This window comes from Xenopus laevis, chromosome 9_10L, assembly GCF_017654675.1.
Source record: "Xenopus laevis strain J_2021 chromosome 9_10L, Xenopus_laevis_v10.1, whole genome shotgun sequence".
Lineage (NCBI taxonomy): Eukaryota > Metazoa > Chordata > Amphibia > Anura > Pipidae > Xenopus > Xenopus laevis.
In genome coordinates, this window is record NC_054387.1 from 42969899 (window position 1) to 42984726 (window position 14828).

Sequence of the window (14828 nt, forward strand, 5' to 3'; positions counted from 1 at the left end):
TGGTGGCCAGCAATGGATGCTGATGTGGTAACTGCTATTCATTCTTGTGTTACTTGTCAGAATCATGACAAAACAGCTATCACAAATACACCACCACTTCAGCCAGTACCATTCAGATTCAGCATGGGAAAAACTTGCTATTGATATTGTCGGCCCTTTTACAGATGCTCCTATAGATTGTAGATTTACTATAACCATACACTATTACAGTAAATGGCCAGAAATTGCATTTGTTACAGTAATAACATTTCTGTCTACAGTCTTCAGCAGAGAAGGTAATTCAAAGGAGTTAATATCAGACAACGGACCACAGTTTGTCTCATATGAGTTTGAATCCTTTCTGAGAGAGAGGAATATTGTGCGTAGGAAATCTTCAGTGTATTATCCACAAGCAAATGGAGAAATAGAGCGATTCAACAGAAGTCCGAAAGAAGCACTGCAGACAGCAAATCTTACTGGGAAATCTTGGAAAGTATTTATAACAGAGTTCCTACATAACTACAGAGCAACGTGCTACAACCCAATCATCTTCTGCTGAATTATTACATGGCAGACAAATGCGCACTAAGTAACATGCTGCAGACATCAAACTTCCACAAAATACTGTGCCTACGGAATCATCTGCTGCTGACATTGTGAAGCGCAATGAGCTAAATGCAAGGCTTATACCGACAGAAAACGTGGTGGAGAAGTACACTTTCAGCCTGGATCTTTAGTCAGAATTAAGAAACCAGGAATACTGAAACAAGGACAATCTAAATTTACTACACCACTTGAAGTGAGACGCCAGCGAGGACCATACACATATGAACTGTCTGATGGACGCATATGGAATGCAAGTCATCTTGCTACTGTTAGATATGACTTTGGAGAAGCTCCATTTGATGACGGACATTTTTCTACTCCTGATGTCAACTGCAATAGGCCTGAAGAAAGTGAACCTATAAGGCGTACTGAGAGAATCCGAAAACTACCTGTATGGACCCAGGACTATGTTATGTGAATAATGTATATTATTGCTTTAAGATGCATTGTTGTTGTTTATTACATTTGCCCAAATGCTTTCCTATATGTGGTGTTTATACAAATGGCCTCTAGATGTCACTGTGTCCAGACTTATACTGTGCATACTTCCTGACAGCTTAAAAGTGAAAGTGACTTGTGTAATGGCTGCAAGAGAGCCTGCTAATAAAGCACTGTTATACTCTACTCATCCTCAGCTACCCAAAACATAAGGACGAACCAGGGAAATTCCCATATCCCGTGTGCTGTCATTATATTTGCAGTAATATTATATTGCAGTGCAGGACTCCTTTGTTTGCAGCCATTCTCTGCTCCCACCCCTTCAGTTTTGCAATTCGGTTATTTTCCATTCAAGTCACTGGGGGAGTCGGCTCACCAGCCGAAGAACAATAGTGACTTCTATGCAAAACTTAAAATCACATTTTAATAAATTCCCAGACACAAACGCAAATGTAATAAATAGTGTTAAGAAATTATCTGAGCCATAAATGTCAAATAGGGAAGTCAGCAAATTCAGTTTATTTTTATACATTTATTTTGTCAAGATTCTTTTTGTTTTTTTCCAACAATTAATTGCAGATTTAATGCAAGATGTGCAACAAAAGGGTCAAGGGAGAAAGAGACAGAAGAATGGTTGTGTTATCTTGTGGACAGTGTGCAGATAACCGCTTGGCTGCAAGAGATTCCCTGGCAACAACACAGTTAAAAAGATTAAGGAAAGGAAGAAACAAAACCCTGCCCCCTTTGGAAAAAACAAAAAATATATATTTATATATATATATTTATACTATATACACAAGCAATTAGAACTTCTTTTTAAGTCAATCATAAAAATATTGTCGGAGTCTGCCCTATAGAACTAGGGAGAAATCCAAATTAATTATAGTTATTACTTACTGTTAAAAAATAAGGGAACGAAGAGCCTTTTTAAATCATTTACAGATGGGTTTTTTTTGCCTACCATAATTAACCCCCATTCCCTTCTGTTAAAGGTGTTCACCTGATCCTACAGGGGATAAAATAGGTAGAAAAAGATGAGAAAAAACGGAAGTATCACATGATTGTATAAAGACAAAAAAATCTGTTGCGTTTAATAATTTAGTTTTTTTTTTTATATATCTCTGTAAAAATCTGTTAGATGCAATCTCTGGGTTGGGCTTTGTACAACGAGGAGGACACAGAACAGGTAGTCAAAGACTAGGCAGCTTCATTTGTAGAATACGGCAGGATTTATGGGAATGGAGGGCTCAGACTGGCTGAAACGCTCGTCGTATCACGTGCTTCACCTTTGCTTACCGTCACAGCTTGCTGCAAGTTCATTGTTAAAGGGGAACTATTATGAAAATGAAAATTTAATGTAAGCTTCATCATACGGAAATAAGAAACTTTCTAAATACAATCAATTAAAAATTCTGGACTGTTTCTGAAAAAAATCAAGTTTATCTTCACTATTCCTCTCTCAGCCTCTGTTTCTCTTCATTCTGTCTTCATGCAGCAGTTGGGTGTCAGATAATCATTTACAGTGAGATCCAATATATCTTATAGGGGGGCTCCTTTTGCCTAGAAGATGTATTAGAGCTCACTATTAAAATCACCAGACATCATGTCTCGCTACATGCAGGATTTGTGCAAAAGGCAGTTATTTTGTTAGATTTTTTTGTACTGGAATCAGATATTTGAGTGAGCTCTAATACATCTTTTAGGCAGGGCCGTATTTATATAGAAGCCCCTGAGGACGGCACGATTTTGGGAGAGGGCATATTTTTCCATTTCCATAAGAAATCCGGTGATAGAGCTGAGGGGTAGGGGGTCCGAAGAACACTGCACGCGTGATGTAGGGCCATGTTCAAGTCCGATGCCTAGGACAGCATCGGACCTAAATAAAGCCCTGCTTCTAGGCAAAAGGAGCCCCCCTATAAGATATATTGGAACTAACTGTCAATGATTATCTGACACCCAACTGCAGCATGAAGACAGAATGAAGAGAAACAGATGCTGAGAGGAATAGTGAACATGATTTCAGAAACGGTACAATTTTCTAATTGATCGTATTTAGAAATTTTCTTATTTCAGTATGATGAAGCTTATATTAAATTTCCATTTTCGCGATAGTTCCCCTTTAAGCAGTCATTGGATGTGATCAGCTTTGATAAGGTTTAGCAGTTCATGTATCAGTTTCTGGAGATGACAGGTCTATATCTGAACTAGATAAATGCAGCACTTTTTAACAAGGAACATGACATTCACAAGGGTAAAAAACGGGAATTGTGCCTTTCAATATGGAGCCATGGTGTTAGAAGGGTATGCAGAAGAGCATTTGTCAGCCTGAGATGTGAAATGGTCTGGAAATTACCCAACATTCAGTTTCACATTCCCACAAATAGTGGGAACCTTAGCATTAACAGCTAAAATACTTCAAAAGTCTGATATAGGAGCCCAGATTTGAGCTGCAGCCAAGTTCCATCCATTTTATGCACAGGCCTCATGCTCTATCTACTGCTGTGCTTTTATTGTGTATTCTTAATTTATAAAGAGTCTCTTTAAGCAAGTTGTTCATCTTTGAGTTAACTTTTAGTATGACGTAGAGAGTGATATTCTGAGACAATTTGCTATTGGTTTTTATTTCTTAATATTTGTGGTTTTTGAGTTATTTGGCTTTTTATTCAGCATCTCTGTCAGCAATCTGGTCGAGAGGATCCCCTTGGCAACCATGCACTGATTTACATAAGAGACTGCGATATTAATAGGACAGGGCCTGAATAGAAAGATGAGTTGCAATAACAATACAGTTGTAGCCTTATAGATCTTTTGTTTTTAAATGGGGTCCCCCATTTAAAAGCTGGAAAGCATTAGAAAAAAAAGAGGTAAATAATTCAAAAGTTATAAAAATAAAGAAATAATAAAGACCAATTGAAATGTTGCCCTTCTAGAACATGCTAAAAGTTAACTTAAAGGTGAACCACCCCTTTACGGAAACCACAGTCATTTATCTAGGACTGACAAGAGGGACATATAACCTAATTTTTGTTGCTCCTGTTGGGTGGATAGATGACATCCAAAAGATAAATGGTTACTCATTGGTTTCAGAATCTAGCCCTGCCCAATTTAACGCAGTTAGACAAAAATCTCCCACTAAAAAGGCAGTCAGACCTCAGGGACACCTCGGGTCACTGAAATCCAACTATCAGAGATCCAAGCAGTGGCTTGATGAATGGTATCAGATTTTAAAAGAAAACATAAAACACAACAAGCACAATCAGAGCTAAGGGTATTTCCAAACTGGTGTTATCAATGATGAATCTTTTCCAGCTGTTTCCTTTAGGAGTTGGAGAAATGAACTATTCATTGGGACTTATATCAAAGGACACTATCCTGAAGTACTTAATAAATATGGCTATATACAGCTCAATGGGTGGTGTCCTCTGAAATAACATTTCTTAGTGAATGCAGCTTTTCCAGCTGCAATCCACTCACCCCTAATATGACAAGGCCTGATGCCCCACAGCAATGCTGGGACACTAAAAGATGGTATTATGGAAGAAGACAGAATGTAAAATTCGGGTAGCCATTTGCTTTTCCAACACACAGTCTGCTTAGCAGATACCTAGTGAGGAGCAAGGTTAACCCCTGCAGACTTCAGGCTACTCGGAAGAGAGAGTTCCACTGATATCACTGGTGGAGGTTACAGACAGCATTGTCATTTGTGAGTCCTTGCAGAATTTAGGGCCAAAGGAAGTTAACAGAGGGTTCTCCATGCTAAGGATAGTGGGAAGTGCCCGAGCTTGCATGGTGTTGCAGATGCACTTTTCTCCTGCCATAGACACTGGTCATTTACTCCTGTCCAAAACCTTCTGTCTCCTCTATAGCAAACAGTAGTTTCTCTTTCAGCTGTTCATAGCTTTTATAGGGTGGAAGATCCAGACGGTTAAAGCTGGAAATAAGGAGAAATATTTCCTTTATTGAGCAATGCAGCTTGTTCAATCTTGTTATCAGATCTGCCAATACCTTAGGAATACATTAGAACTATGGGCACATACTTCAAAAGAACAAAAAAAAAAAAAAAAAAAAAAAAGCAAGAAGGTGTCAGAAAGAAAACAGAAAATGAGAAATGGACAGGTACTGAGAAAACATGGAAATACAACAAGAATAAAGCAGACTTCACTGGTTGTTTTTGACACAATATTAAATCTGTGACTTTGCCTGTTGCAACTTGAAATCATATGGATGAGTCCTAAGTAGAACATTCCATCACGTGATGGAATGTACACTTTAGGACTCATCCATAGGTTTTCAAATTGCAACAGGCAAAGTCACAGATTTAATTGTGGCAAAAACAACCATTCATCCATTGGCTTGTCCTACTTACCATGTATGACTTCTGGGAAGCCAGTTTTCCTTGCCAACCTTCTCAATACAGAATTTCTGAGGCCCGTTGCTTCCTGTGAAATAGAAATTAAGACATAAGAGACAAACATAGAAAAATGTCTATACTAGCATCGCCCTCACAAGTGTAGTGTTACATACCCATTAGATCAGCGAATCCCCCAACAGGTAACCTACAGGTGCCGGTCACAAACTGCAGAAGTCTCATTCTCTTCTCATTATCAATTTCTTTTACAAACTGGGAAACGACATTTGCCAAGGATTATTAATTACAAGAAGAAGAAAAATCAGAAAAAAAGAGCAACATAGCAAAGGTGGCATAGTAAAAGAGCAGAAGGGCTCTGCCAAAATGGAGAAGGATGTGCAGTCTACTACACACAGCAGAATGTATTCAGCACAGAAAAACTCATCCACTTTTAATTCATATGGGATTTTTAACAGCATATCGATAAATGGGTGAAAGATCAATTTCACCATTTGATATATATCCTTCAAAAAAATAGTAAGTGGGTGAGTTCTAATTTCACACTTTGATACATCTGCCCCATTAAGTTTACATGTTGAAGGACAAGCTCTTATACCTGCCAGAACCAAATGATCAGCTTGCTGGTCTTGGTATAGTGTCTGTAGATGGTGTTACGCTGCCAGTCATTCAGATCAATTTCCTGCATCCCACACAGGAGCACCTGAAGAGAGACACGACTTTGAGCTTCACTAGAGAGTACTGCTTATACAATCTGTGCTACTGAAGAGCTAATGCCATGTAGAGACATGACTACATCAATCTGGACTTTTGTACGCTTACCTCTAACTCCTTGGCATCAAAATATTGCAAGTATTGTTGAGGGAGAATCTCATTGAAACCCTCAAAGAAAGCCTGTGTCTGTTCTTCTACTCCCCGGGAGAGTCTCCACTCTGCAACTAACCTATAGCAAAGTGATAATTGTCTCGCATGTTAGAAATCAGGACAAGATAAATAAACAATAACACTTATTTCTAGAAGAGGGACAAAATCTAAGATATTTTATATACAAGGAATGCTTAGGTTAGCAGTTGCCATTAGATGAATCTCTCGGCAAGTACCGTTACTAGCAGCGGGGTGCTAGGAAGTGTTCTACTATATATGTCCTACAGCAGTAACTGACATGGTATAAATGATATCAGCACATGGTTATAACCAAGACTGACCAATTTCTGCACCGCTGGCACCTATGCATAAATGAAGCATGGAAAGAGCATGGGTCTGTGTGTGTTTAAGTACCGTATATATTCTTCCTTGTTCTCTTCAGTCACTTGGATGTTACTGCCTTCAGGTTTCAGATCATGGCTTTGGACTTCCCCCAAAATTTCTTTGTCCACTGAAAAAAACATCTCTAGGCCACACTCCTCAATGTTGTTGTCCCTGTGACAAACACAATGATTATTTGAGCATATGTTCTGCCATAAAATCAAATGTCCAGGATAAAAAAAAAATATATTGAAAAGTTATACGATGCTTCCGAATGATATTTTACATCATGTGTATTATTTATTAGTCCAAGAAAAGAGGGGGAGTTATTGATAGAGAAAGCATTTACTTTTTAATTTATACACAACAGGCATCTTCTTTTAATGACAAATGCTCATATCATATACACCGTATATCTATTATCTAAAAGAATCCAAATATTGCCCATAAATATTTTTTCCACAAAAAAACAAATTAAGTTAGAAATGTTACGTCATGCCACTTACTTTATCCACATGAGTGAATTGTAGAATTCAGGATCCACTGATTCCAGATCTTTTAGTCCCACCAGTTTATTTAAGATTCGTTTGTAAAAAGGCAAAGAGAAGCCTGTGTCTATAAATTTGCCATGGAACAGGGCCTGAGATGAAGGAAGAGGTGTGGTATAAGCAATAGTCTGAATCTTTGAGGGACTGTCAGAATAGTCTGTGTTTATAGAACTAAACATATAATAAAACAACTATATAACAAAGAATTAATGTAAACGCTGTGCAAACATACAGATATATGTACGGAAAGCAATTTTGTCGGATATATTTGAAAGTTTAACTATAAGTGAGCAATCGAGTGAAACCATTGTTGAACTCACCATGGCTATAAACCTGCCAATGAAACGGAAGTAGCGGAGATGGTCTGGGTTAATGTAGGAAGCAGGGTTGATCTGTAGACAGTAGTTATCCTTCCCGGCATATTCAAAAAGACAGTACATGGGATTCATTACTTCATGGGACAGGAGGAAGAACCACTCCCTGAGGAATATGCACAGCAAATAAGAGCATGCTCACAAGCAGTAAACACAAGGTTGGCACACACACACACACATATTACCTTGCCACTCCTCCGTAATCCAACCCCTCTTCCCCAGGGATGATAATCCACAGTCTTCTTCTGAGATCTTGTGGGTTGAAACTCATTATCTAATGAAAGCAAATATAAAGATATACATATAACTGGTATTGTGAGCTATACTTCTAGGCAGAGCATAAGAACTGCATCATAGTAACTATATCCAATGTTTGTATTGACAATTTCTCTTTTAAGTTGCTTGCGGAACAAGCAAAGGGCAACAATATATTGCATGTTCAGTATCTGTTTGACATGATTATTTTTTCTTTCAGTTGAGATGTGTCATTATTTGTAAACTCTTGGACCTAATTTCCTGTCCTGCTGCAAACACTACTCACTAATGATGAGACCTACTGACAGCCAATATAAACAATGAACTACTCACAAACATCATTGCTGGGGAACAAACATTTGAATTTAAGGAAATAAACAAAGAAGAAAAGGTCCAACAACAACTAATGGAAGTTCACTGCCCTGAGCCTTCAGCAAAGGGGAGCGGTCACAACCAGGATTTAGTAGAGCAGGCACCTTAAATTAAGGCAATCTTCCCCAGGCAGTAGAATTCAGTGAAAATATTTATTATGTCATTAGCCTTATGCGTTTTGTGTTACACACACTTAGGGGCAGATTTATCAAGGGTCGAAGTGAATTTAAGGGAATTTTCGAAGTAAAAAAATTCAAAGTAATTTTTGGATACTTCGACCATCGAATAGGATTTGAAGTAAAATCGTCCGAATATTTGACCATTCGATAATCGAAGAACTGTCTCTTTAAAAAAAGCTTTGAAGTGCTATGTTAGCCTATGGGGACCTTCTAGAGCATGTTTCTAAGTTTTTTGAAGTCGAAGAAAAATCGCTCGATGGATGGATGAAATCGTTCGAAACGAAGGATTTCATCGTTCGATCGAACAATTTTACTTCGACCGCAAATGGCCAAATTCGATGTGAAAAAACTTCAACTTCGATATTCGAAGTCGAAGTATTCAAATTCAATGGTCGAATTTCAAAGCTGTTTCTACTTCGAAAATCGGCCCTTGATAAATCTGCCCCCAAGTCATAGGCTGGATGTAAACATAACAAACCACAGTATTTAAACACAAATGCACCAATCCGATGTTAAATCAAAACGAAAATATTTTTTATTTTTAAGTTGCATCCATTTTTATGTTGATATATTGTTTATTTGTTCATGGACATGCATGTTTTGATTTAATATCAGGCTTAAGGTGTATAAAGATGGCACCCACTACCTTCTATGGGTGTGGTTACTGTCTAAATAATATGTATGTTCTTAATTTATGATGTCAGTGGATTGGTTAATTGTTTGATTGGAAATGTAATCAGATTGGTGCAATTGTGTTTAAATACTGTGGCTTACATCTAGCCTATGACTATGTATAATACAAAATGCGTAAGGCTAATGATGACAAATATTTTACCATAAATTCTACTGCCTGGGGAAGATTGCCATTATTTAAGTGCCTGCTCTACTAAATCCTGATTTGAATTTGAGGGAGCACACTAATAATTCATTTATATCTTAATGTGGCGGAATGGACAATTCTAAGCAACTTTTCAATTGGTTTTCATTATTTATTTTTTATAATTTTTTAATTATTTGTTTTTTCTTTTGTGACTCTTTCCAGCTTTCAAATAGGGGTCACTGACCCCATCTAAAAAAACAAATGCTCTCTAAGGCTATAAATGTATTGTTATTGCTACTTTTTATTAATCATCTTTCTATTCAAATCAGTGCATGGTTGCTAGGGTCATTTGGAAAGCTGAAATGGAAAACTGGAGAGCTGCTAAAATTTGATTATTTTTTCCATCATAGTTTTTAAAGGGGTTGTTCACCTTTGAGTTAACTTTTAGTATGGTGTAGGGAGTGATATTCTGAGAAAAGTTGCAATTGGTTTTCATATCTTATTATATGTGCTTTCTTGTTATTTAGCTTTTTTTGTGAAGATTAAAAAAAAAGCATAAACTACAGTATGGGTGCATATTAAAGGAACGCTTTCATTACACTACATTTTACTAACTATAACTAACGAGGACTGGAATGTATCAAGCTAATAAAATTTACCTATACACATACCTATAAACATACATACAGTACATACATGTATTTTGCACATTAAAGGCACTATTGAGGCATGAATTAACTTGTTTTTAAATCCCACTTTAGTGCCTTTTTGGCTTGGGTATTTACAATATGCACTATTTGTCTTTTGATCTCATTTTGGTGCCTTTTTCATTTTGGCCTGGGTATTTACAATTTGCACTATTTGTCTTTTAATCTCATTTTGGTGCCTTTATCATTTGGGCCTGGGTATTTACAAATTGCACTATTTGTTATGCTTGATAAAAAGGATATAGGGTGGCATTCTGTGATGCTTTTGACATTTACATAATTCAGTTTATTTTTTTTAATACAATCTACATATTTTTCCAACACAAAATCTAAAAAAATAATAAACACCCACTTGCTGAAATGAGTCTTCAAAAAGTGTTTTCCTGTTCACAGTGATCTTGACATGCTGAGGCATGTAAAGTTGCTGGAAAGTAAGAACAATGTTTATTAGTACACAATGAATGAAACATACACTACAGTGTATAGTAAACAGACTATAATGGAAAAAGAAGGCTGTTGAAGGAGTTTATATACTTTTTCATCTGATCTGAATATTAAGGCATAATCTTTGTGGCCTGGTACTGGAACCAGTGAAATATGACAGAGATGTTACACTGGTACATATTATTCTATGGTACAATGAAGTCTACTCAATATATGTGTGTATAGACTCCCCCATGAAGGAGGCAAAGAAATAAAAGCCACCTGTATATGCATGCAGAGACTCTTTGGGGGACATGTTGCTTTGAGAACCTTCAGCAATATTTACCTGGCACCAAAATTTGAAGTACTGAACCTTAGCTTTAAAATCCCTTACATAGGCGATATGAGGTCCATTGTCCCTGTGAGACGAAAATTAAAACATAAATGAAAGGTCATTGCTTTACACACAATAGTGGCGCTGTTCTATGGCGGACTATGGAAGTAATTTGTCGCCGGCAAGTAACACTAGCAGTCACACAGTGAACCAAACAAAAACTATGAAGTAAACACATAGAATTCCCATTTTCAATCCATACTCCTTTTCTTGAGTTTAATCAAGAATACGAAAGCTCAAATCAATCAGCCTATGATTAAGTGTTTGTAACACGAAACGCGTAAGGCAGAGGACACAATAAATCTTTTCTACTTGATCTTAACCATCTGATGGAAGATTGCCTTTATTTGAGTGCCTGCTCCAGATTTTCTCATAATACGAAATCAACCACAAAAGTTTTGTCCGAAACCCAAACCAAATAAGCAAACCTCCACCACCCAAATAAATAAAATAAATCAACTCTTAGCATGCAAAAAAAAAAAAAAAAGTCATCAACTTCAGTTGTGACAGTCTAACGTCAAATGATATTTAGGTTTGGATTCAGTTGGTCTACTACTTAGGATTCATAATCAGCAATTTTAAAAAATAAAATCAGATTCAAGGCATTTAAGAAAAGAACTACTGTGGGTATCATCAGATTTCTACTCACAGAGCTGATTTGCCAGTCCGAGGATCAATATAGGTTGTGGTTTTCCTGTTGTGATCCACAAAATATGGGATGCCATCTACTGTAAACCTCATTTCCCAACCCTCTGGCAAAGGCTTCTCGTTCATTTGTCTGGAGAAAACAGATACTTGTTGAAGGTGGGTACAAATACAAAAGAGAGTATGTAATTGTCTTTATGGCAGTGGTTGACCTACTGCAGGGCTCACCCACTGAGAGGAACCTAATGGACATTTTGTGAGGTTTGGGGATGAATCTCTCCTAGACACACCCTGAATGTCAATTAGTTAAGATTTGTGATATCAAACAGTTATATACCGTCAGATATCCTTGGAACTATGGCTCTGGGGTAGGAGGCCTGGACAATATTACACACCTAAGGGGAAAGCCATTACCTTTTGACACAAGAGTGATACAGTATCAGAATAATACATCACAGAGCCTAAAGAAACTTTCCCAGCGATTCATACTTAGGGGGTGCTTGGTATCTATATGTACTTACCCCTGATTTCTTGGGTCCTCCCACTGGGTGGCCCGTGTTGTGTGATTAACAAAATATACTCTGCCATTTCCATCCATCCGCTTTTCTACAAGAATCATAAACAAAAAATTATTTTCATTTCAGGAAGCTCATGCTCTGCATGTTTGCCCACCAACATCTTAAATAAAAACACAGCTTCAGTTTATTAAACATTGATATCCATTACACATTAATGGAAGGATAACTACATTATATGTACAAAGATGTGAAGTCAATGAGTAGTTCCACAAATCCATAAGACAAAGAAAATTAATTTATACAAAACACAGACCCCCACCATGTTATAACAATAATACACAAGAGCCATGAATACCCTGCCATAGAATATTGTGAAAGGAGAGGGAAACTGAATATGTTACTTATCTGACAAAAAAAATGCACAGTAAAAAACAGTGGAAACCCCTTCTCCATCAATATCACCCCCTTCTCCATCAATATCACCAGTACTAGACATCAGTGCTGCTATAATTTCAATAAAAATGCTGCACTATACATAGAATTCAAGTTATTAAGCAAGACTTTGCTATGAGGGAAGCAGAGACAGTCACCTAAGTACCAGGAAATACACTTCCCCGCGAGTATAAAATATGACTGAATGTGGCTATAGAGGGGCTCCAATTTAGACTGTACAGGGCCCTCCAATAGGTCTTCCCAACTGATATTTGGTCAATGGCCCTAGGGCCTATGAACGGATCACCCACTGGGGTCTGTGGAGACCAGTTGGACCACATCAGCTCAGTATGTGGGTGGACAAATCAGGCTCAGAACCATTCATTTAGAGATCTCAGCAAACTAGTCGATCTAGCCTTCCATAGGCACCTTGTAGAGTAGACAAGTTAGTACACACAGTATTCAATGGTGCAGAGATAATACACTTACCCCATCCAACCGGTAATGGCCCTAATGGGTCATACTCTTTGTTCTGGGCTCCAGGTTCCTGTGTCTAAAATAAAAGAAATACAATTATAACCTAAAGGATAGAATGTCTAAATTACTGGTGTAGCGAAACATAAAGTGTTGCAAAGTCTAGTAGCTTACAGCAACCAAGCAAATATTTTCCTGCTGCTATGAGTTAGCAGATGTAGTGCAAACTTGCAATTTTCATAACAGTACCCTAGAAAAGACTAATGATTCATACTAACCGCATAAATGAACCTTTGGTTGAACTGTTGCATGGCACCTTCCAGCTGGTTACGCTGGAGTTGCCACTGCTCATAATTCCGCACAGATTCCAGAGTGGGCCGCTGCCATGTAGTGGTCCTGGTTATATGATCCACATAATAGATCCGACTCATGTTGTCCACTCGACGTTCCCATCTGTGGATAAAGAATTGAATACTCACATATACCATATACATAGACACTAAAATCACATACCTACACACTACACATGCAGCTTATATACTCAAATATTACATACAGTTGGTACAGTAAGAGATCAGCAACATAATATCCTAGATATATTCAGCTGCACCCGGGCAGCTACAGATTATGTTTGAAGCAATGCGAGAGGACAGTTCCAAGGCTGGTTAATTGTGCATAAGGAACAAATGAGTATACTGGTGGAAACTGGAAAGAGTTAGAAAGACAGGGCTCTAAAGATAATGCTGGACTTTCTACCCATTTTCATTGCACTCACCCAGGAGGCAGGGGTTCCGGCCTGTCCCATGTTGTTCTTTTTGCCACATGATCCACATAATAAACACGTCCTTGCTGATCCACCCGCTGTTCCCATCTACAGGGTGACAATGCAACAGCTTTATACCATTAATAATATATTTTGATTTACTTATAAGACACACATTTTTCTCTACCCTTATTTCACAAATATTATTGATGTAAAAATAAAAAAATCTCAGCAAACAATATAAATCTGTAATCCCTTCTATTACTTCATATAATCTTCCATACATCTTTTTTCTATTGCTCCATATAACTCCTCAGACTGCTCCAAATAACTTCTCAATATAACCCTCCCTTTAACTCCTCCATACAACTCTCCTAAAAACTCCTTCATATATAGCCCTCCCTATAACTCCTCCTATTGCTCTATGTAACCCTCCCTATAACTCCTACTATTGCCCCATATAACCCTCCCTATTACTCCTCCAATTGCTCCATATAACCCTCCCTATAACCCCTCCTATTGCTCCATATAACCCTCCCTATAACTCCTCCTATTGCTCCATATAACCCTCCCTATAACTCCTCCTATTGCTCCATATAACCCTCCCTATAACTCCTCCTATTGCTCCATATAACCCTCTCTATAACTCCTCCTATTGCTCCATATAACCCTCCCTATAACACCTCCTATTGCTCCATAGAAACCTCCCTTTAACTTCTCCTATTGCTTCATCAAACCCTACACCTATGATTCCTTCTTTTGCTCTATATCCCTACATATAACTGCACACCTAATCTGATTGTTTTACCATATAACTTCCTCCAGCAATTACCTGGAGGTTTGTACTTCACTAAATCCCTATTAAAGGGATCGGAAAACATGTTTTTTTCCAAATGCATCAGTTAATAGTGCTACTCCAGCAGAATTCTGCACAGAAATCCATTTCTCAAAAGAGCAAACAGATTTTTTTATATTCAATTTTGAAATCTGACATGGGGCTAGACATTTTGTCAATTTCCCAGCTGCCCCTGGTCATGTGACTTGTGCCTGCACTTTAGGAGAGAAATGCTTTCTGGCTGTTTTCCTTCTCAATGTAACTGAAGGAGTCTCAGTGAGACATGGTTTTTTACTATTGAGTGATCTACCAGGCAGCTCTTATCTTGTGTTAGGGAGCTGTTATCTGATTACCTTCCAATTGTTCTTTTGTTTGGCTGCTGGGGGGGGAGGGAGGGGGATGATATCACTCCAACTTGCAGTACAGCAGTAAAGAGTGATTGACGTTTATCAGAG

General features: G+C 37.8%; 1 protein-coding gene across 2 annotated transcripts in view; it reads right to left on the reverse strand.

Moving 5' to 3' along the window:
- Positions 1-3625: 3625 nt before the first annotated feature.
- LOC108701064 (E3 ubiquitin-protein ligase Itchy) overlaps positions 3626-14828 on the reverse strand; it is a 35096-nt gene continuing 23893 nt past the window's right edge. For both annotated transcript variants that reach the window (XM_018235209.2, XM_018235211.2), the window contains 16 exons: positions 13551-13646; positions 13054-13228; positions 12791-12854; positions 11873-11957; positions 11356-11484; positions 10659-10731; positions 10242-10313; positions 7742-7830; positions 7503-7662; positions 7141-7274; positions 6668-6808; positions 6212-6332; positions 5988-6092; positions 5548-5644; positions 5390-5462; positions 3626-4954 (listed from right to left, as the gene is read on the reverse strand). In XM_018235209.2, coding sequence (XP_018090698.1) covers positions 4855-4954; positions 5390-5462; positions 5548-5644; positions 5988-6092; positions 6212-6332; positions 6668-6808; positions 7141-7274; positions 7503-7662; positions 7742-7830; positions 10242-10313; positions 10659-10731; positions 11356-11484; positions 11873-11957; positions 12791-12854; positions 13054-13228; positions 13551-13646 — 1714 coding nt within the window. In that variant the 3' untranslated portion in view covers positions 3626-4854. The remainder of the gene's footprint in view (positions 4955-5389; positions 5463-5547; positions 5645-5987; positions 6093-6211; positions 6333-6667; positions 6809-7140; positions 7275-7502; positions 7663-7741; positions 7831-10241; positions 10314-10658; positions 10732-11355; positions 11485-11872; positions 11958-12790; positions 12855-13053; positions 13229-13550; positions 13647-14828) is intronic.